Raw genomic sequence first — 23,361 nt, 5'->3', positions numbered from 1 at the left:
AAAAAAAAAAAAAAAAAATAAAAAAAAATCCTTAAAATTTAGGGGAAGGGAGGAGTGCGTGTGCGGGGCGGGGGGAGGGATGCCCCAGCCCGCTGCGATCCAAACTCGGTGCACGCGGAGCCCGGTGCGAAAGTTGCCGCGGTGACAGCCTCGGGGCGGGCTGTATGGCCCGGTACGGCTCTGTATGGCCCTGTAGGGCGCTGTATGGCCCGATACAGCACGGTACGGCCCGGTAGGGCACGGCACGGCCCGGGGGCACCGGCCCGCCCCCGTAGCCAGCCCCGCTCAGGCGGGCGCGGGCAGCAGCACCGCGGCGCCGCCCGCTTTTTTAATATATATTTATTATCATTATTATTATTTTTCATAAAAAGCGGAAAGTTTCGGGGTTCCCCCCCATCCTTTTGCCGTCCCGGGAGCGGGTGGGGGCGGGGCGGGCCGAAGTTCCCGGTGCGGGGCCGGAGTTGGGGCTGTGCAGGAATGCGGCGCCGGCCATCACGTGGAGCGGCCCCCGGCCGCCCGGGGGGCATGTGCGGGGGTGGGGGGGGGGGGGTATCAAATAAATAAATAATTAAAATAAATAAACGCTCCTGCAGATGCAGCCGTGGGGGGGTGTAAGGGGGGCGCCGCTCCCCGCAGTCCCCTGCCATGGGGACGCGAGGCAGAGCCGGGGGGGCAGAGCCCGGGCCCCGCAGGAGGACAAAGGGCGGCTTGTGAGGCTGCGGCGTCCCGGCCCGGCGCCCCCCTTCCTCCTCCTCCTCCTCCTCCTCGTCGTCGTCGTCCTTCCCCCGCCCCCCGGCGGCCCCTCAGCCCGCCCGCCCGCTGCCCCCCTTCCTTCCCCTTCCCCTTCCCTTCCTCCCCCGCCGGGAGCCGCCGGCAGCCCCCCGAGGAGCCGCTGGGGGCCCGGGGCACGGCGCGTCCCCCCAGCCGGCCGGGGTCTGTCACCTCCGCCCACCGTCGCTCGCTCCAGCGGAGTTGAATAAAGCCCCGAAGGGGCGTCAGGTCAGAAAACCGGGCCGGGGGGCGGCGAGGGGGCCGGGGGAGAGAGCCCGGGGCGGGAGGGGTGGGAGCCGGGACCCTCCGGCAGCCCCCTTCCCTCCCTCCTCCTCCTCCTCTTCCTCCCGCTCGCAGCGCCCGGCCCGCTGCTCCAAACAACTCTTCCAGGAGTTGCCTTCCCCTTGGCTTCACCAAGCTCGAGAGCAGGCTCTCCTTTCCTTGGCCTCGCTAACCTCCCATTCTCTCATCCCCCCCCCCCTTTATTTTCTAATTTCTTAACACACCAGCTATTTTTTTTTTTCTTAAAAAAAGGGAATAAAGCGTGCCTTGAGTTGACCGCTCTACCTGCTGCCGCAGCCTGCCTCTAGTTTACTGAAGTTTGTGCAGTTCAGTGGTGCTTTTGTTTGGTATCTGGTGGAGAACAAACGAGCTGCTCTTCCCCCTTACCTCTTAAAAACAATCCCACTAGGAAAGTTCTGGTGGTGGGGCGCGCGTTTATGTCCCAGGCTTCCCGGGGAGGATTTATTTACATGCGCGGAGGACTTTTAGAGCCAGTAGGAGAGCGACCAGTTATCCGTATTTGCAGAAAGATGCTGGGAAACTTTAACTGAGGGGTGCTCCTAGACCTCCAAGTATCTCAGTGCAGAGGGATGAACGGGCAGAATTAATTGGCAGAGAGAGAAAATTGTTCTGCTATAGACGCTGGATGTGTTTCACTTGTGGGTATTTGCTAGTTGCTCTACAGAAAGGTTTGTTTCGGGTGTCTTCCTCTGAACATCCCGCTTAAATTAAAACAAGAGATACCGCTTCCATTTTATGTAGAGGTATGGGCTTTGCCTTCCTGGCGTGCCAATGGCTTCAGAGTCCCTAAAATGAGAAAACAGCAACATTGTCTGATTCAGATGGAGCAGCCTGGATGTGCTGACAATAAACTACTGGCTGAAGGAAACCGCTTGATGCTCAGGATAGAGATGCTACAGATTTCTCCACAGCACCTTATTTACTGTTTTCCAACTAAAAAGAGGCAGTAAATCAATCATCATATGTAATTATTGCTGCAGTAATTACCTTTGGGGAGTAGGTTATCATTCTTGGTGGCCTTTGTTCAAATATCTTTTTCATTTTCCCCGTGTTATTTTTCTTGAATTGTGCCCATTTTTGAGTGGATTAATAGTATTCCGAAAGCAGCCTGATTGTAAGATTTCTGGAAGGGCTGGTATTGTGGTTCATCTGAGAAGTTAGAAATGCTTCTATAGAGGTGGCATTTACATTCATTGATAAGGGTCTGGCCATCAGTTGCTACATCTTCATTTTTAGTGAACAAACAAAAGCTGTGAGTAATGTCGCAAGGAGAATTTCAACTGCAGCCCTAATGTAGGATTTATTTAAATTTCTTATTTCTTAAGTATTACTGATTTAGTCAGTACAAAATATAGTTCTACGGTTTAAAAATAAACAGTATTTTAAATAGCTTCTCTGAAAAACTATTCCTTGAATGTATGTTAATGAGCTATTTAAACTCATGAGTGCTGTTTCACATCTAAATAAAATATGGAGTTACACATCACATTTCCAATTTGTCATCTACTTAGCAGCCCTTTCTGGGGGGAAGATATAAGAGATATTTTTGATATGTCTGTCACTTTTGATAACTTAATTTGAAACTTGTATCTTAGGGGAATAGCGATACAAGGCAGGTAAATACATTAAAACAAAATGACAATTGAGTTTTTTATATTGAATGCATGAAACTAATGTTCATTTGAAATGGTGGGAGTTCAGAACTTGCTAATGACTAAATTTCTTCTATTTTTTGAAAATATTCTTCTGCTGAATTACCCTGGTTTCTGTTTACATTTCTTTTCTTTCCTCTCCTATTTCTTCCCCCCTTCCTTCCCTCCCTGCTCTCTCTTGGTTTGCTGCCAACTCTGGTCTGAGTGTCCCCCAACTCTTTCTGATGATTACATCTCAGAAAAAAGGCATGGCGAGTGCTAGATAAGCCCTCTACATTTAAAAATAACACAAAGGTCTATCCAAGGAAAAATAAGATAGTAATTACTTTCTGTAAAAAGCACCGTCTCTTACAAATACACTGCATGGCAGTGGCAGAAATTAGTGAAAAAGAGCGTAAATCATTTAACTTTCTGAAAAACTGTAATTTGAATATATGACTTTAGGAAGAGGGAATAAAAGTTCAACTGCCAGGTTCTTTTAGGCAGAAGAAAGATCAGTTGCATCAAACTCAGCAGTCCTGACCTATATTTCATTTTACGGATTAATTTACCACATTTCCTTGGCTAGTTTTTGAAGAGAAGAAAAAAAAAAAAAGAGAGAAAAAAGAAAATCTATTATGTACCATTGGTCTGATCCAAATCACCTAACACATATACACTTTGTGGGGGAGGGAGAAAAGCAGGTGGGGAAAGGTAAGTTAGAGATGGATAACTGTGTGAGCCTCAGAAGAGGCACTGTGCAAATGCAGGGTGTGGAAGGAGGGCGATAGGTACGGATCCTTAAACTCACCTCCCCGAGGGGCAGCGGCGTTCCCCAACTACAGCCGAGCTGGGGACCCCCTGAGATGAGAAAGCGAGGGAGGGAGGAAGAGCAGCTCACTTGGATCTCATTTAACTTGGCCATTTGAATGGTAAAACCTTTTCTGTGACTTGGCGTGCTTCGTAGAGATCATGCTTAGGTGAGGGGCCCCCACCCCTTTTGGTTTATGGGGTTTTTAGTTTGGGGAGAGCGTGAGGTTTTTCCTCTAATCTTACTAAGGGCTTTTGATGAGAAACTTTCTGTTTTGCAGTGAATCAGAGTTAGAAAAACACAGTCACTTGTGAAGAAAAAGAGTTATTCTTTATACAAACCTGAATTAAAATGTAGCCCTGCTAAATTTTAAACCCAGGTTTCTCTAAGCTCGAGTCAGGTAATAGTCATTATGCTAAAGTGACCCATGAAAAATCACTGAAACTGTAGGTGTCAGATAAGCCATCCCAAGGAAACGGGAACATCCCCACAGATTTCATAGAAGCACTGATCTTTGAAAGCGATCTTTTTTTTTTTTTTTTTTTTTTTTCCTTTTAAAAAATGTTATTTCTTCAAAGTATTTTCTTTTTTTTTTGCTTGCTGTAATTTTGTATCCCACGTCTGACTGCAGAAATAAAATTGCTGAGTGCTAGTTCCTAGAAAGATGAGAAGAGAAAAAAAGTATCTGCTCTATTTTGCTAATCTATACTCTGCTTAACGAAGGCTTGTGTCTCAAAATATTTTGGCGAGCCCGGAGTGTCTCTTAAAGTTGTTCCCTCTCTTTGAGCAAAGCTGGGTACTCTTTCCATCCCAGCTGAATTTACAACTGCACCTCAGTTTATGCAGAGTGTTGGTGGACTGAGTAAATGTGGCTGTGTGTTTAATGTGACTTGTTTTCTCATCATAAATTCAAAGCTAAAGGCTGTTTCCCATACCAGAGGTGCAGGTGGTGGGGGTAGTATCCAGAAAGGTAGAATAGCGGTGGATTAAAACACAAATCTTAATGGCAACAGTAGTTTGGAGAGAATTTGACATTCAGATCCCCTTCAAACAGTAGCCTTTACATTTCTGTATATCTGCAAACGGTTTGAATGCTTATTCTCAACCCCAACCAGCTTCTAAATTACATGGACTAGACTCTAAAGTCATTAGATTGTCTGCTGATTAGACTACAATCAATCCAGCATAAACAAAAACAGCAATTAGTATTGGCACGATTTCTGTGAACTTGACTTAAAAGTTCCAGTATTACCAGTCCAAAGAACTTTTTCTGAACAGGTCGGTTTCAGGGGCTCTGTTATTTTGGCATCATCATTTTTGTAGGGAGGGAACAAAAAATTCATAAGATTCCATTTGGCCTGAAAAGCAAAAACATCTGTTTGATGCATGAGTGGGTTGCTGGCTTCTATTTGGCCATCCAAAAAAGGGCAAAAATTAAGATTTTGAACATAAAAGAGTACATGAAAAAGCAAATTACAAAGAGGATTTAAGATTAGCATCTTTTTATAATGCAGGCTATTTGTAGTCTTCTCTTTTGACATGACAAAGCATGCCCCTGCTCCTTTATATATTAAAAAAAAAAAAAGGTAACAACAGAAACATCACTAACCTTTAGTAATTTTCATTGACTTTGGCAATGCATAGTGATATTGACTGTCTTGATTAGCTTTAGGATTACAGTAATGGTACCCGGTCATTCTGGGGGCCAGCATGAGCATTATTGACCATTGCCGTCTACTTAGGAACAGGTCCTACTAGGAGTGACCATCTGAACAGCTGCCGGTTGTGCTGCTAGTGAAAAAAGTGAAAACTTGTTGCAAAGATCCTGTTGAAAGGTTTAGAAATGCCGCCGGTTTGGTTTGGTTTGATTTTGTTTTCCCTCGTTGCTGTTAACTTGTGTAACAAGGGAAGCTGTCGGTGCTGAGGCACTTATCTAACGTGTGGGATAACGTTATCCACCATGATCTGAGATGTCTTGAAAGGCTTTATGTTGCTCCCTAATTCATTCGGTCTAATTTACAGCGGGTCTAATAGTTCTCTTTTCTTTGTTCTGCAACACATCTTTCAGTATTTAGAAACTCACACATTTTGGAAAAAATAAAAATTCCTTTTCCGTGTTTGTAAATGAGGAAAGGATCTAGAAGAATTGTTAACATTTTATGTAGAACATATGCATTTGTGTTCCCTGTGTGTTTTTTTTTTTTTCTGTGTAAAACACCAAAAATAAGCTAGATTGATTTTATTTATTTATTTATTTATTAAAACATAGTATAAATGTTGATACCTTAACACAGACCTTTCAGCATCTTTTCCCAGATGTATTTTAAGGTTTTCATTGGTTTCTGTAGAGCTACTTGAGGTCTAAGTCAGTCCCACTGAAGGGTAGGAAGTTGCTCTATTCCACTTAAATCAGAACCATGGCATGTATATATGTACGGATGTATGTATGTCTTTCTCTGAAGGGACAGCAAACAGATCTGTGAAGAACTGGGCCTCCTTTATTTGGTGCTGTGAAAACATAGATGTCTGTTTGCAAATAGATTTTGCAATGCTGTTACTAGAAAAACATTCCAGTTGCTCAGTCGTTCTCTTTACAGACGTCTGATAGCACAAGGGAAGATTTTAAATACTTCTAAATCATAATGCAACACTTGGCATTGGATTCTGCCCAAAAAAATGAACGTGCAAGATCCAAAAGAGGTAGTGAGATTTGTTTTTGTATTAACTTCAGTTTTAGACAACTTGGGCTCTATTTCACCTCAAGTAGGAGCAATTATGCTAGTTTAGCAATTATTAGAGATGAAAGAAATTCTGTTAGATACAGCTCCCCTAAACTTCAGTAGCTTTAGTTTTAGCCAGGATAATGATCAAGGAATACTTAGCCATATGCCTAGGGACTACACTATAGCAAAAAATATAGGGCTGATCTTGGGGGTATCCTTATTACAACATGCTATAATTAACATTTTAATTCAGCCCTCCTGCTTTCCAAAAAATCTGCTTTGTGCTATTCTGTGCTTGATGTTCTTCTGTAAGACTGCACAAAATCCTCCATATCCAGTGGCAAGGTTTTTAAACCAGGACTGTCATCCTCCCATATTTGTATTACCAGTTAACACTATTCACTTTTTTTTTTTTTTAACCTCATAGTCCTTTAGTTTCAAACCATTTTCTTCCTCTGTACTGCATAATTATTGAGGAAAGAATGTAGAAGATTTTTTTCCTCCTTTTTTCATGATTTAGTCTAGGTTGTCCGTGTTCTTCAGGTATGCTCAGGGCTGAGCATTTGGGGTTCTCCTTTAACTAGAGTGATGCTGTGTATGTTATACCCCAACTTCTTTTTTTTTTTTTTTTTATTTTATTTTACTACAATTGGATCTGTATAGTGTGTATTCAGAAGGGCTGTAGGATTGTTACTTATTGATTCTTCACTATTAAGGCCCAATGGAATTTTAAATTTTGGGGGGATGTGTTTTCCTTGTGCCTTTTTTTTTTTTTTCTTCCTCTATTTTATCATGGGAGCAAGCCAGAGAGGTGTTTTTTGGGTGTGTCATCTGATACTTTCACTTTTAAATACAGGTGCCGTTAGGTACAATGTTTCTCTTTAAGGTTAGAGTTTTTAGTCCTCTGAGCATTTTTTAAAGTCATCTATGTATCTGTTGGTATAGTGGTTCCTCCACCCCCCTTCCTTTGTTTTTAAGGTGGTAGGGGCTTATTATGATCCTTTCAAAGTAAAGGATCTGTAGCCAGCTAGTCTTCGTACAAATTTGGAAATGGTAATAATGAGTTAAACAGCCTCTTGGCTAAAGCTGAGCACTGTTTTGCCCTAAGGACAGACGGCCAGGATGCTGGTAGTGAGGGTATCGATGTTCTCCCTCTTCCCAAACCCCGTTTAGGAGAGCTTATTCACTCATGCAAGGCAATCACCTGGAGCAGGAATTTTGCCCTTCCTATGGAGCAGGAAATGCAAAATTGCTTTCCTGGTTTCACAGACAGGCACTCGGTGTTTCGCGTGACCGTGGAAAAGCTAAAGCACTTTTAAATCTAAATGTCTTGGTTAACCTCACAATAGATGGCTTTTGTATGTAATCCCTGAAAGCTGGTATGCCCTCACTAGTCTTAGGTTGTGTTTTGCCAGGAAAATATATTTCAGATGATGAACTCCCTGATAATTGGTTAGTGGAGTTTGATTTTCTGTAGTTCGCTTCTTTTGCTGACTATCAGGTTCGGCTCCGTGACTGACTCGTGAACTTCTTGAAAGGAACTCTAAAAACAAAGCCACGATACCTGCTGTGTCGCTGGACCAGATGATGTGATGGAGTGAGGCAGTGTCCTTGGGAGGACGAGGCTGTGCTTCGACCAACAAAACTTTCTCTGGCACTGAGTTATGATAGCTGTTTTCTTCTCCAGGCAGAGTCAAGTGAATTTCTAACTTTGACAGTGGCAGTAGGAAGGGGGAGGGGGCGGGGAAGTTAATTATTTTCCACCTCCAAAGAATACAATTGCAAGGAAGGAACTTTCTGATTCACTGGTTCCAGGACAACAGGATGTCAAGAGCCATGCCTGATGTAGCATTTTCACTCCGAAGATGGGAGGAGGAACCGGATTGCCGCTGGTCTGCGTGTGCGACTGCTGGGAAGGGGTTGGATTATGTGGTTTAGAAAGGGCTAGAGCATAGGAAAAGGTTCATTTTGCAATTTCTGGTGAATCTGTTGGGTAGAAGATGTGCCAGATACAAACGTAAATCAATGAAGAAAAGTCAGGAAGCTGTAAAGGCTTTGGTGCTGCAGCACTGGATATTCTGGTGCCTGGCTTCTTTGTGGAATAGTCATTGTGCTCCGGGTGCTTGGATTCTTTCTACAAGTCATTGGCAGGATAGGGGGTTATGAATGTTGCTGAGTAGGAACTGCCCTAAGGAGACAGCATGAGATACTCAGAAAGAAGTATGTCTTAGCCCCTCAGTTCTAGGCATGGGAATCTTACTGCAATAGGGTGTCTCGTAGTCAGCAGTCACTGGTCCGATCCTGCTGTTGGAGGCAGGGACAGGTCATTCCTTTTCTCCCAAAGCAGAAGGAACCAAGGGGTTGTGCTACTCTTCCTCTCCCCATACCGAAGAGAGGGAATCATTTGTTCAGCTGGGACTTGAGAGATGAGATTTTGTTGTGTGCTTTGCCTAGGGGTGTTTGAATCTGGTATCTCACAGGGAGTATATCAGTCATTACACAGCAATGTAGTATACTATGAGAGTGAGTGGGTCTTTTTATTTTTGTCAGTGGCATTCCCCTCTTTAGAAGTGTAATTGACTATTTGTTGGACAAGAGGGTGAGAAGGAGTGCTCACACACAAGACCCTTATCTCCAGTGGTTTGAGTACCAACAACAAAAGAGGAGGTCTGGGTCTGTCTGCCAAATGCCTACCATAGTATTATTGCTGTTGAATTATTTCAGTGAAACTGGAGTCCAGATTTCTCCCTTCCTAGGCAGTGTCCTGACCACAAGGATATCATGTTGTGCTAATTCACCTTCTTTCTAGTTCAGCGAATGTCGTAGATGAGATATGGCAGCTCAACAGCAATGAATGAGTGTGCCTCAAGTCTGAGGGCAGGTGCTCTTTTCTAGGAAGAGTACAAATCCTTCTGACAGAGAAGAAAGTTGAGCATCTGCCACCCACATCCTGGCTGAGTGATCTAACCAGTGGGTGTGGGCAAGAGGGGGAAAGGAAGAGGCATCGCAGCCCACACGTTTTCTGCTAGTATCTTGTAGCGACCAAGCAAGGGTACAGGAGCTCTCAAGAAAAACCCATGAGACTGCATGCAAAGCCAGGGAAGACAGGATCATATTTAATATTTTTTTCTAGCCAGCTGCAGTGGGGCTTTGGTTTAATTTCAATCCTGAGCTGCACAGCACTAGAAAGCCTGGATGATAAAAAACATAGGTACTGCTTCTAAGCTCTGCTGTGGGTATGGACCAGCGTGGTGTTGTAGCTGATGGAAAGTCATCAGGAACAGAGCAGAGAGTTTTGGGGATCAAAACCAGATCATGGTACAAAATAAACATAGATCTCTGTTAAAACAGGGATAATCTCAGTTGAAAGGAGGTGTATTTTGACTTGGATAGATGTGTGTTGTTAGGTAATAGAGCCAAAGCACGAAGCTGTGTTTTACTTTGGCATTAGAATGGTGTCACATGGCCCCAGCTCCTCAAAATAAGTGCCTCATGTTAGGCACATAAATGAATGGCTTGACTTTCAGAGGTCGTGGTCAGCAACAGTAACCTTTACAGCAGGTTCTCACATCCCTTCCTTTGATCTCCCACCTTCAGAGTTGTGTAACATTGGCCTGTCCAATTGTTCTCTCTTACAGAGCTTAGGCTTTTGCAGACAGTTTAATGAATTTCTTGTTTTCTAAGCACAGTTGGAAAAACAGGTCTGTAGGAATAGCAAAAATTCGTAGCTGTGTCTCTTTGAGAGAGTAAGAAAGCTTAGGTGACACGTAGCTTCAATATACTGAATTTCTCTTAAAGCATTCCTTGAAGTACTGGCTTTGGTAATTGGGCTTAAAGTTTATCTTAGCCTCCTGACTTCTGTCTTTCCTCAAAGGGCCTGGACGTCAACAGTCACCTCATCAAAACTGGAGGTGGAGTGCTCAGTTTGAGACAGGCAGGACAGCTGAAAGTCTGCACCCCAGTACTAAGGTTTGCCCCCCAAAGAGCCTCCCTCTTGCTTTGCTAAGTCTCACCATGGTCCTGAATTTAACTTCGAGATCCATAATCATGTTAATTGTACAACAGAATCTGAGGGATGTCTGGAATTTACTTGAGGTTTATAAAAAAGCTTTAAGATTCTTTGGAGGAAAGTATTTTGTAAAATGCATCATACCATTATTAATTTACTTTAAACAACAAAAACACGAGTATGTGTAGATGTGCCCTAAGCTTGTTACGGGGTACATTTTTGGGGAGGCAGTTAGCAGTCCGAGCAGGGTTAATCAGTTGACTACCTAAGCTGTCTAGAAAAAGATATCCCCCCATCCTCAGCTTTTGGGTTTCTGTAGGATTCTCCCTCTGCTACAAGAATGTATCTTGTGGCTCTTCTGCCCACAACGTTATGTAAACTGGGTGGCTTTTGGCTGTGACGGTTGGGTGCTGTCATCCTCCTGATCAAGGGTTCAAAGAATATCCAAAGGATTTCTTAAGAATAATTTATTTCCAGTTAAGTCTATGTATTTTTTATTTTTTTTTATGTTTATGTGCTGCCTAGGAAAATACTTCATTTTAGCAGAAGAATAATATTTTCCAACCACGGCAATCTAATTGGTAACTCCTAATTCAGTCTTTCTACAAGGATGACATGGGGGCGGGGGGAAGCTCAGGGTTGGGACAGGCTATAGAGAGGATCAAAAATATGAATGCTATGAGGGGCTTTGTCTTCTGGAAAAAGCAGATGCAAGAAAAAAAATGCTTTATATAATAGGAATTTTTAAAGGCAAATAATCATTTCCAGGTATTAAGAGAATACTGTTACAGCACAGGGGTGGTGGTGGGGATTGGTAAAGGGGTATGTCACAGTACATACAAATGCAAAACAAATCAGGAATACAAATGTTCATGTGTATGATTAACGGGATTTATGTATGCTTGTGGCTACACACACAGCTAATTTCCAGTAGAGTTCTGGAATCTAGATATCTGAAGTATTGATATGCAAACACACTTCTTCTTCCAGCTCTTCTCTCACTAAACACGTTGGGGACATTTGGGAGTCAAAACAGTAACCGAGTTTCTGGTTAGTAGTGCTAGATAGGCATTGATACTGAAATGCCTACAACAGCATTGATGCTGTTCAGAAAATAATACTTCCTGAGTACTCCTGAACTTATATGAATGCCAGCTACCCTTAAAGGACATGACAAAATAGCCTGAAATAGTTGCAAACTTGCAGGATTAGTGGCTGGGCGTGAGGGCAGGTGCTGGTGTGTGTCGGCCAGAAGAGCTTAAAGGCTGAGCCTTAACACACTGGCAGTACCCAGGGAGAGAAGAAAGCACAGGAAGGTGTAGCCCTAGCAGGTGGTGCATTGGCATGTGAGCCTGCATTTAATGCTGCTCTGTAACATCCTTAATTTTAGTTGTGTATCCTGGCTGAACCCTTACGGAGTTGTATTTCCATAGCACGTTACTGCAAAGTGTGAAACGTCTTCAAAATCCATTGAATTTAATAGAGTTAGAGGATGCTCAGCATCTCCAGTAACAGGCTCCTAAATTTGCCTTCTGCCTGTGTGATTAATCTATCTAATCATACGTAATATCTACCTGTACATGGTGGCAGTATGAATGGCCTCCTGGTTTTTATGTGGCTAGGAGGAGGAGGGAGAAGAAAAGTGGAGAGAGACTTCCAGAAATTACAGTAATTTGTAGGTACTGAAATAATGGCAGACACGTTTTATTTCTGTTCTGTCTGGGTAACTCGGTAAATTGTGTATTGATTATGCTAATACAGCTAGTGTCTCTATTACTTGTCTGCAGAAATTATTCAAACATGTAGATAGAAGATGCACTTGGCAAAGTTACCGTCCTAAGAAAAAGGCTCTTCTGCAAGATGGCTTTAAATTGAATTACTAATCATATGCTAATGGAAATTTATGGATTAGGTATTGAATTATAGGAAATGCTAAGTGCAAGTTAAAAATATATATTCCAAACTCTATATCCCTGACAATCTCAGTTGCTATATTAGGTTTATTTTCACATCTTTCAAGGAATATGTTTTAGGAAGGGATGAAATCAATAGCAATCTATTTTTATAGTTTATTTTGGGATATGTGGCTTCTGCTTTGTTTAACAGGCTGAAAGGATGGCTCAGACATTTAGGGAAGTTTTTTAGTTTTCTTCTTTTTTTTTTTTTTTTTTTTTTAAATTTATTAACCCACCTAGACTGGAAGAAAATAGACCTTTTTCAATTATCTTCTGCTTTTGTTTCATTATGGTTTGTAATAGATCTGAAGCTCTAAATCTTAGCCAGAGTTCTCCAGAAGGCTTCCCTTCAGTGAAAACGTCCTTTTTCACATTTCTAATTTTGTCCATTTCTTTTCCATACAAGGGTTTTCCCAGGCATCAACCAGAAATGACTTGTGCTCTTCCTTAGGGTGCTAAAGCTGCAGATTAACTCTTCAGTGAAGGGTTAGTCAGTAGAATATGAATGAGATTCTGTGGGCTAGGAAATCTGTATATATTTTGTACTAAGTTTATAAAATAATCTTCCTCCTCTACCTGCTAACCATGTGTCCCAAGAAGAGGCTGTAAGGAAAAGGGGTGAAATCCTCACTGATCAGCAGGTGTTGCTGTGGAGCAGTCAGGAGATGATCTCTATTTCTAGGACCTCTATATGAAAGTCCCCAGGGGTTTTCCTCACTGAACTGTCCTTGATGGGACTACTTGATTTAAATTTCTTTCTCCGTTGGAATGAGGAGTTCGTCTTAATGTTGATGTTCACCAGTCTTAGCACGAGAGATGCTCTGAACTGAAACGAGGGTTTGCATTGGACACTGGTTATACCAGTGCTGAAATGTCCCAACCTTTCACATAGATACAGCTTCAGTTTAGAGAGATGTTTTTGCAGTAAAATTTTAAAAACTGGTATCTTTCCAAACCACAAGCTTTTATAATAAGAGATAGAGTTGACATGCTGGAATTTTTTTCCCCTATTGAGATTTTCTTTTTTAAAAAATCACTTAAGAAATGTGGTGCCACAGTTTTTTGTGGTGATCTGGGCTTTTTAAAAATTTTAGTATTTGGGTTTCTTGTTTGTTTTGTTTTCCATAAGTTACACTGTGAAAATATGTGGTAGGGACTCAATGTTTTGTTTTAAGGAAGAGATAGTCAATCACAAAATATTTCTACAGCTAACAAAACAGGTGACCTGTGGTCGGAAGCAGGGAATTGTACGGACAAGGGATATTGCTGCTTTTGTGATGACATTATTTCAAGTGTATCTGGAAGGGCTATTCAGCAGCAACATCACTTATTCATGGTCTGGATTCATAAGCTATTGTTCTTGTTTCCTGAGGCCTCTCCTTTTATTAGTATTCTATCACTTTGTTATCTAGAATTTATCTTATGCTAGGATGTGCTAAATGCTGTTCTGAAGATGATACCCATATGCACAATTACAGTCCTAGAGTATCAGTAATTTTGACGTTTGAATTAATAGTAGTGCATACATGCTACTGTTTTATTTGCATATCATCCTCGTGGGTTTTTTTTTAGTTGCGTTCCATGCTAGTGTTAGAGCAATATTTTTCGTTAGTAACATTTAAAGCATGTTACTATATAGGTTTTATTTAAAGTTGCCTTCGTCTCCTGAAAGAATATGGTATAGGTAATGTTTAAGGGATGGTAACATTGGCTGGATGTCATGCTGCTTCTCACACTCAGGCAAGTTTAACAGTGGCACGGGAGCTAAATAGTACTGAAGTTTTCAGAATCTTGTTGTGGAAAGGCATAAAGTGCTAATCGGGAGCTCTGATGCTACCAGCTGAACCTTAATGTAACAGCTACTTGTGGTGGCTGGAAGGACGATCGGATTTAAAGAAGGAAAAATTAGATGCTGTTTTGTAGATGAGTTGTGCTAATGCAAAGATTTCCCTTCTTCTGTCGATTTTGTGGGGTAGCTTTTTTATTCTTTCTACCATATTTCCCCCTAAGTGAGGTTTAATTTTTGTGGCAAATATGTGACTCTCGCTGAGTATTGTTAGCAAGTCTTTGTGCCGTGGCCTGTTGTGACCTACTTGGTTATTTTGTGACTCAGAATTCTTAAAGAACTCGATTTAGAAAGATGCTAAGCCCAAAGTTACCTACTCTGACACTTGTCTCCAACTTTTAGTGTAATAAAGACATAGCCTTTGTCAAAAGCAAACCTGAATTTTCATGTCTCTAAATAGCAGAGAAGTTTTAATCACTTGATTTCACAAGGCATATACTGGCATGTTTTTGCATTACAATTACAAAACTGTACATGGGAACAATTTGTTAGGCAGTATCCATGTGGGGTGGGGTTCTTTTATTTATTTATTTATTTTTTTCACTTTAAGCCCTGCACATGGTTGGTGTACCTGCCTGTCAGCAGCGCAAAGCCGACCCCATGTTGGTGTGCAGTCACTTTTTGCTAGCAGCAAGAGGTCCTGGTACTGCGGCTGCTGCAGTACCAGGCTGATGCTCAGCACAGAGCAGCAGCAGGGATGCACTCCCGCGTTTCAGTTTGCATACGCCTCTAAGTGGAGATCCACTTCAAACAAGCAGACTTTGTTTACTTCTCAACAGATAGCGCACAGTTTTGAAGTTTCCCCCTTGTGAGTCAGTTCTTGAGAAGTTCATGTTTGGGCTTCTCAGGTCCATCTTGAGACTTGAAATATGTTAAGAGTTTCTAAATTGCTGTTTTGGACTGGGTTCAGACTTAAGGCATGTATCGTGGCTGAGGATTTCATTGATAAATACTAGCTATGTTTACAACTTTGGCTGTGGTTGATGGGTATGACTTATGACCAAGCTGAGTTGACTCCTTGGGGGTGGGATGGTGGACTTGTTTTCACTTCTAGAGCTTGCTCTTCAGTTGTTTTTTTGGAAATAAATCCACAGCGGGTGGTGGGCTTACCCGGGCCAGGTTGGGCTGCTTTGGGGTTTGCACTGGGGGCTTTGAGGGGGTCACAAAAGGCTTCTTTTTATTATTATTATTATTATTGTACTCTAGTTGTATTCATTATATTTCTTCCTGTATTAATGTCTTATTGATCTGTGCTGTCCTACTGAAAAATCTGTTTAGCTTAGCATGAGTTTGACCACGTGTTCCTCAAAGCTGTCCTTTTCATGAGCTTCTCCCGTTGCTTTCTTTGTCTGACCAGTTTCCTTTAGCTTTGAGGACTGATGGAATGCTTTGGCATAACAAAGAAAAACATGCAGTATTATCAGGACTGAAGTACTGGTAGCTTCGTGGCTGAAAAACAGGAGTTCAAGTGAAACAGTTAGCTCATAAAATCTTATTTTGTGAAATATTTGACTGACTCTGGGGCCTGGGAAACTTTATCAGATCTCTGCTGATGAGAAGAGTGTGCTTACGAGCCACAGCTCTGGGATAGAGAGAGATTGTTTAGAGTCCTTCAGAGATTGTGCTTGACTCTTTCTTATGTATTTCGGGTTCCTCGTATCCGAAGAGTGTCCTTATGAAAACTGGTGTTTTTTTCTAGAAACCCAGATTCTAGAAACAACCAATTGTATGAAGCCTTGGGGTTGGCGGAGGAGGAAAAGAGGTACTTGTGGAGTGTGTATACATATCTCTTCTTTTGAATATATGCCTAGATTTAAATGTATTGCAATCTGTTGTCCCAAGAACCAAGAAAAAGCCCCCAGACCTCTGCATTTTAACTCAGCTTGCATGATTATTTTTTGAGGCCTAAATTCATGGAAGCGGAAATACTGTAGGAGTGCAGTCTTTCCCCTTTCAGCTTTTTCCCCTGTGGAGGGAGAAAATTCTTTTCTCTCTGCTGCTCCCTAGCTCAAAGACCTCAGTCTTTGGGAGAATAAAAAGGAAATGGTTCTGCCTTTTAGCTCTCCCCTTACTTTTATTTGGGAGAGTCAATCTTACTTAGGCATCATATCAGAGCATACCAGAACAGCTCTCTAATTTTTCAAAATAGCAGCAGAATGGCTGTTGTTAGGTTCACTCTGGCCCAACAAGTTTTGAATAGTGAATCTGACAAAAATTGTATTGTTTTTAGTTCCTCTGCTCTGGAAAGCTGTGAGCCAAGGGAAAGATGCTGGCATGGTGTATACAGTAAAACAGCATGGGGTTAGTTCTCCTTTGCAAGGCTGTCTGCACTGCTGAGATGCTTGCTACTGAATATAGGATTATTATTATTTTTTTTAAAGCTTATGTATGAATTAGCACACATACCTCTCCCGTCTGCCAGGAGAAGGCTTTCTCTTATCCTTGTGGAGCGAGTGAGTAGACTCTTAAAGCCCAGAATTATTCTCTCATTTAGTTCCATAACCAAATACAGTAGAGTCTGTTGAAGACACGTATCCCAGAGGAAATTCGATTTGTTTTTTAAGGCATGAAACCCATTTTGGTCACTCTGCTCCCAGATATGTAGCTTCCATAAAGCAGCGCATTCTGTTTGCACTTTGCAGTGGACCTGTGTCAGCTTTTCTTGGCTGTGTTGTACAAGCATTACTGGCTTTCAGAACTGAAGCTGGTGAAAAGAAGCTTGGAACACTTCAGCTACCTGCCTAACGTTTTTGTTTTGTTTTGTTTTTGTTTTGTTTACCTTTTTTCTGACAGTAGAAGAAAATGAAACAGAGGACCAGCAGGCAGGTGTGGGACACACAGCCGCACAGACTGGTAATGCTGAATTCCTTCGTTAGTGCTTGCTTACTGTTTGACAGCAGCGTGAGGGATTTTTGTATCGGGGTGATTTTTGTAAAGCCTGTGTTCTTCCTCCTCCCTTTCAGCTTAGAATACTTTTTGGGGGCTCACAGTGGAGAATAGCATTTATCTCCCCTCACCTTTCAGTTCCTGAGAAATAGAAATTCTGCCTTTTGCAGCTCAGGCAACTGATGGTGAGATGCTTTGAAAAGTCCAGCATGCTTTTCTCGTTGTTGTTATTATAAATAATCCTCCTCTACGTCCCCGACACAAATGCCTGCCCTATGCCATTTCAGATGAACTTGCATTTTCATTCCATTTAAAGTATTTTCATGTCTGTAAAATACGTGGTTAAGGGGTCATTTCTTACGTGTTTGTTTGTATAATTTTTTACCAGTCAAGGATCCTCAATTTGAAGTTAGTGGATTTGGGTGGACAAAGCTGGTGTATATTTTTAACTTGCACTTAGCAATTCCTATAATTCAATACCTAATCCATAAAGTAGTCAGGATCACGGGAAATACATCATTAATAATCATGAAGAAATAATTGTTAATTCCCTATAACAAGGAGGGCTCTTCTTTCTAAACTTAATTTGATTCTGGGAGTTCAAGGAGTACTTTGCTACTTGTCTTTGGTACTGATTCAACAGAGCTTTACCTGGAGAGCAGCACTGACTCGTCTGAATAGTCCCATTCATTCAGCTGAGGTCACCTTTTGGAGTAAGGGCTGGTGCCTTACGGCTGTTCCTAGAAGGCTAGTCTTCCCTGACTCTGCCTAGGTAACTTGTTTGAAAACAGGTGGAGTGACTCCTCTCAGGAAGGAGGAGGCAGTCGGTTTCATGTTTGGCTAGGATGCTTTATATTTCTCTTGTGTTTTTGTCTTGTGGGTTTGTGTTCGATGCCTTTCGTAGGTTCTAGTAGCTCTGTGTGTAAACCGTATTGTTAAAAAGGAAGGAAATAAAAGTGAGAGAGTCCTTTGCTTTTTGAATGGAAAATTTCTCGAACTCTTCTGAAGGTACTTATGTCTCCACTTAGCTATCTGCACAGTTGGGAGGGGAAAAAAAAGCAAACTTGTACTGCTCTAAACACATGAAGTTGAAGAAGTAAAGAACTGAGAAACTGTGAAACCAGAGATGAATATGACAAGGAACGGTTGCTTTTCTGCATTTTTTCTTAAACTAATTCTCAGTGGTTAAGTCATCTTCCTAGTTATTTATTTCCCATCGTGTCCTGGGTTCTCTGTCTGTTTCTAGGCGAGATTTAATGTTTTGTTTTTCTCCATAGCAAGAATGCGGTGCCGATGTGAAAAACAAAAACCCTTCTGATACAGCGAGCGGTACAGAAGGCCCACACTGTATACACACTGCCAGAAGTTTTTATAGTAATACTTTGTATCTAAGCTCTGGCTCTAACCATTAAATGTGCTTTTTATAGAGTACCAAGTTATAAATGTAGTGCAGCTACGGCATATTAATCTTACTGCAGAGATTTAATGAGGCAGTTGTTTTGCGATGGACACTATTGGGAGCAGAGAGCGACAGAGTTTTACTTTACCACTGAGCTGAAGAAATATTCCTTGCCTGGTAATAATTATAACCACATGATCTTAGTTTTCCTTTCTTTTGCCAGCACTTTTCCATGCAGAAGTGGCTTGGAAGGAGGTCTACTGCAAGGCAGTGAAATGGGTTGGAAAGTCGGCTGTTTTCTTGGTAGTTTGATGTTTTACTTGTGATTAGCTATGGATCCTTGTAGCATAGGCAGAAATATGTAAGATGAGTTTCAAGAATACAGATAGTCTTTGCCAGTCCACTGAGATGGCTTTTAGATATTCATTACTTTTACTTGACTTTTATATGGGTTATAAAAAGTAAATGTGGTGAAACCTCATTTTTACATGGACAGAATAGAATTTCTGCTGGTTGGCCTTAAACCGCTCCCATACTTGAAATTAATTGAAGTCCGTGGCTTTATTGCCTCCAACACTTTTAAGCCAAAGCAATTTTTCATTTTCCCCAAAGTTGCAGTTTTATTAGACCAAGTTACAGCAATAACATCCCTTATGAGGAGGAGGAAGAAGGGGTAGGGAGAGTCACCTGCCAGGGAACCTAGTAATGAGAAAATCATGCTTCTTTTAATTTCCATTTATAAATAATGTTAATATAATCAGTAACAGAAGACAACTATTCTTTTTCTCCTTCTTCTTTGTTTTTTTGGAAGTGCCTTAATAGGCTGAATTTATTTCTGTTCCGAAAATGTAGCCCTTCTTTCCATACTAGATAATTTTAAATTATATCTGCAGATGGAGCCGGTGTGTGTATTGTTGCTGATGCACACTGAGAAAAATCAGTTGGTCTCTGAAATAGGGCCGGGAAGCCTCTGGAAATGACAGTGGCATTGGCAGATGTTGGGAAAGGTAATCCTACTATCAAGCCAGTCTTTGCTGAGGGAATTGTGTTTGCGGTAGTCGCAGATGCTGGGGAGAAGGAAATGTGGGAAATGAATGGTGTTGGCCTTGATGTCTGTGTGTGAGCATGAGGTTTAAACTGGAGGTTACAGAGACAGTATAGATGAATGCGTATCACATTTAAAAAAATGTGTTTTATTCCATGCTCTCAAAAGAGGATCTCAAATAAGGCAGCTTATCCTCAGTTTAAGTAGCCAGTTAGGGTTAGAGCAGCCCTTGCTGGAAGACATTTGTTGATGTAACAGAAAAACTACATATTCACAAAGTGTGCAAATAATATTTTCTCTCTTGAAATACCTTCTTATTTTTGTGGTGCCATCTTTTCATGAAAGTAGCTCACAGTGGAAATGCATTCATTGAGAGGGGCTGAGACTGCCAGAACTCATTTCACAAAGCTGTCATAGGCTAAACTCGAACCTAGGTCCCAGAGGGTCCCACTTAAGTGTTGACCTAAAAACAAACGTGCCAGTTGGCTCCAGCATGTATTCTAAAGTTGCAGCAGAAGGGAATAAGCTTGACTGACTTCTGTCCCTGTAGAGTTTATATCTGCAAATGCAGAAGGAGAAGCAAAACATTTATTAGTCTTAAAATGATTCTAATTTTAATAAGTGGTCTCTAAGTAGGAAGCTTTAAATTGAGCGATTCTTCAGGCTTTTGTGCACTAAGGGGTGCGTGTGTCCATACGTGTGTGTGTGTGTGTTGCTGAATTCCTGTAAAGTGCAAGCGTTCCTGAATAATAAGTCTGGAGAATTCCCTCCCCTCCCTTTTCTTTCCTTCAGTGTTGTACTTAAAGCAGAGTCAGACACTACCCTTATTTTAAAACAAACAGGTCTGTAAACTTTATGTGCAGCATTTAAATACTCATATTAAAATTCAGACCCAGTGCCCACATTTCCCTGAGTGCTGTCAGTTTTATGAGATGAAACTGGGAGCTCGAGCTGAGCAACTAATAGTATGCGATGTGCACGTGCTGCCTTCCAACAAGTGTTTAATGATGTCGGGTCAGTTTGCAACAGTTAAGACAATTATTTCTTTTTCTGTACCATGTATAACTTGGTGATCTTCTAAGCAATTACATTAATCTTGCAAAATATCTTGGAAAATGAAGTGGCAGCATAAGTTATTTAGATTCATATAAAGCATTTTAAAATAGCTAAAATGCCATGGAATTCTTCTGCTGGATTAGCATCCTTTTTTTTTTTTTTAATATATATATATATTGCTTTGTAAATGTGCAGATTACTCCTTTATTTGGAAATAGCTGCCCAAGTTGAAGTTTTCCCTCTTGCAAGAACCTCGTCAATGTCACACAGAAATCGTACTCTGGGTGTAGGCAGGGCTTTTGCGCAGCAAATGTATTTTTGCCTCCAGAATGTGTTTTTTATTTTTTAAAATTAATCTGTTTTCCCTCTGTAATACAACTCCCTTAAAAATAAATTCCGCCCTTTACCCCTGTCAAAGAAATTCCTCAGTTTTGATCACGAGCCATGCAGCATGAGGAAGACTTCCTGACACGGGTCAGTTCCAGTTTCTGCTCACGGGTCCATCTGTATCTGAACCGTCGGAGGGCAGGGGTGTCGTGATGTGGACCGAAGGATGTAGGAGGAGGATGAGAGCCCCAACCTTTGTTGTGGGCAGCCACAGTGGCTGGTGCATGGTAGCAGATACAGGGATGGCTGTGCCCTCGTCGCTGTAGGGCTCTGGCAGAGGATTTAAGAGTGGTTTTGAGTGGAATTCCCCTCCTCCTCACTCCTTCCCAATTCTAATTTGGGTTTGGTGTTAGCACTTTGTAGCTACTCTCCTGTCATGTAATTGTGCGTGATCCTAATCAATTGTGGCGCTAAATGAAGCGGGTACGCAGCCACCACCTCACCGTTGCTGCGGACAAGGAGCCTGCTCCTGGTTAGTCACCCGCTTGGCTAAAGAGCATGACGTCTTAAAAGGCACTTGCACAATCTCCTGTTATTATGTGAGTTTATCCTTGTTTTCTAAAATGACTCCTTTTGTCTCAGCGCTCTCAAATATCTGAAAGGAAAAATGAGGCCGCCAAAGTAGAGGAGGGAAAAGTGGTGAAACACTTGCATTCCTCTCCCTGGAATGTACACAACCATTTTTCTTCTGCATTTCACTTGTTGTGCTGTGGTTCCCAAGGAAAAACAAAGTTAAGTGCCAGCTTGCTTTATTAGGGAAGACAGATTGTTTTATTTCTGTCTTTTGAAGGAAGCTTTTAGTGAAGTGGGCAAAAAGTCAGGAGTAGTTAAAGCCGCGCCGCTCCTTGGAGGAGGAGGAAGAAGAGAAGGAGGAGAAGGGGGAGGAGGAGGAGGAGGAGGAGGAGGAGGAGGAGGAGGAGAAGTTCTCCACTTGGCATTATCTCCCTTTGCACCGGCCATGGGCAGAACTGCAGTGGTGCGGCAAGTGGCACAGCTTCTTGCACAGGGGATGCGGGTGGGCACCTTTCCTCCAGCTCAGAAGCATCAGCTGGGCTCAGGATGTTGCTCTGAGCTATCCCCATACTGCTTGTTAACGTGTCAGACAAACCTCTCCTTGTGCACTGTTTGGGTTTTACAGTAGCTACTTCCCAGTTTTCCATGTTCAGGAAGTTCATTGGGCTTGTCTTAAGTCATAGGCGAGTTTTGTTTGCTTCAAATAGCATGGTGATGGAGTATTGGAGTGGGTTGTGAAATCAAGATTAATTTCATGTTTATGTAAATCAAATTTGTTAGTCTCTTAATTCTGGTAATTTCCTGTGAAATGCTGTAGTTAACGGTGAAAAGAAGTTCCTGCACACTCATTGATTTGATTTTTCTTTTCATTGAAAACTAATTGCATAGGTGGCTTATCCTTTCGTACAGTGATCAAAGCAGCTTCAATAGCTCTGATAAAATTGACAAACTTAACACTGAAGCATGGAAGAATGCTTGAGTGAGAAGTAGTGCTGCGTTTGTGAGTGCAGAAGGGAAATTCTCCTTTCATCAAGATTAGAAAAAAAAAATTAATGAAAAAAACTCCTTTGCTTATTTAGCAATAAAATCTACAGTGTTCTGCAGGCTCATGCCAAATGTGTTTCTTCTCATCATTACCCCAAGAACCTGTCTTGATTTTTTTCTTTCTTTTTAAAGGTGCTCTGCTTAGATGCCTGAAGTCATGGTCTTGATTTTCTTTCAGACCCTAACTGTAAACTAGAAGACAAGGCAGAAGATGGAGAAGTGCTAGACTGTAAGAAAAGGCCGGATGAAGGGGAGGAGTTAGAAGAAGAAGCTGTGCACAGCTGTGACAGCTGCCTCCAGGTGTTTGAGTCACTGAGTGATATCACAGAACACAAGATTAATCAATGTCAACTGACAGGTAAACAATACTTATCGCTTTGTGGCTTCTCACACTGTTCTATTTCTGATTCCCATTTTCTGCTTCTGATCTCCCTCCTCCTTTCTCAGTTATTTTATTCCTGCTCTTGGATGCTTAGGTGAGACCTTTTATAAACAGATTCTGGGACGGTGCTATACTGTAAATAGGGCACTATAAATTCCCTTCATGCTGAAGGATGTATGGATAATTACTGCATTGTTACTTTAAATAAAATGTGCTTTAGCTGTCTGTGTCCCAGGCTGCTGTGTGAATTTTCTAGATTTATACTGTACAGCTTTCCATACTTTGCTTATATGCCTATTTTCCAAAGTCACTTGTGAATACAGAGGGTATTTCTAAGTGGAGTTTAAGTACAGTTGCATAATGGATGAATTTACACCATGGCATGTTGTAGATCTGGACTGGATGTTGCTTTAGTCTAATATGCTAACTACAAATGATTCTATGGTAGTAAGTAACTGAACGTAGAGAGGAATTAAGCAAATTGTTAGAGGGAAAAAATTAAATCCATTTTAGTCAAGGAGCAAAACTGAGTACTGATCAAATACTGCTGAGCTGAGTACTGCTGTGTGAATGGACCTGTAGCCAACCGGAGTTCCTCTC

At 41.7% G+C, this 23,361-nt stretch overlaps 1 protein-coding gene across 14 annotated transcripts in view; it reads left to right on the top strand.

Annotated features, from left to right (window-relative positions):
- Positions 1 to 23,361, top strand: part of ZNF521 (zinc finger protein 521) — a 232,119-nt gene that overhangs the window by 1,674 nt on the left and 207,084 nt on the right. For 5 of the 14 annotated variants that reach the window (XM_035316383.1, XM_035316380.1, XM_035316376.1 and 2 more), the window contains one exon: positions 22,558 to 22,737. Coding sequence is in view for 13 of the 14 variants with exons in the window: in XM_035316380.1 (XP_035172271.1) it covers positions 22,558 to 22,737 (180 nt within the window). In the remaining variant the exon portion in view is untranslated. Of the gene's footprint in view, positions 1 to 15,748; positions 15,812 to 16,842; positions 16,903 to 22,557; positions 22,738 to 23,361 lie in introns of all 14 variants that reach the window. The other 9 variants (XM_035316372.1, XM_035316369.1, XM_035316375.1 and 6 more) reach the window with 3 other exon arrangements.

Source organism: Oxyura jamaicensis, chromosome 2, assembly GCF_011077185.1.
Source record: "Oxyura jamaicensis isolate SHBP4307 breed ruddy duck chromosome 2, BPBGC_Ojam_1.0, whole genome shotgun sequence".
NCBI lineage: Eukaryota > Metazoa > Chordata > Aves > Anseriformes > Anatidae > Oxyura > Oxyura jamaicensis.
This window is presented reverse-complemented; position numbering and strand designations above follow the sequence as displayed.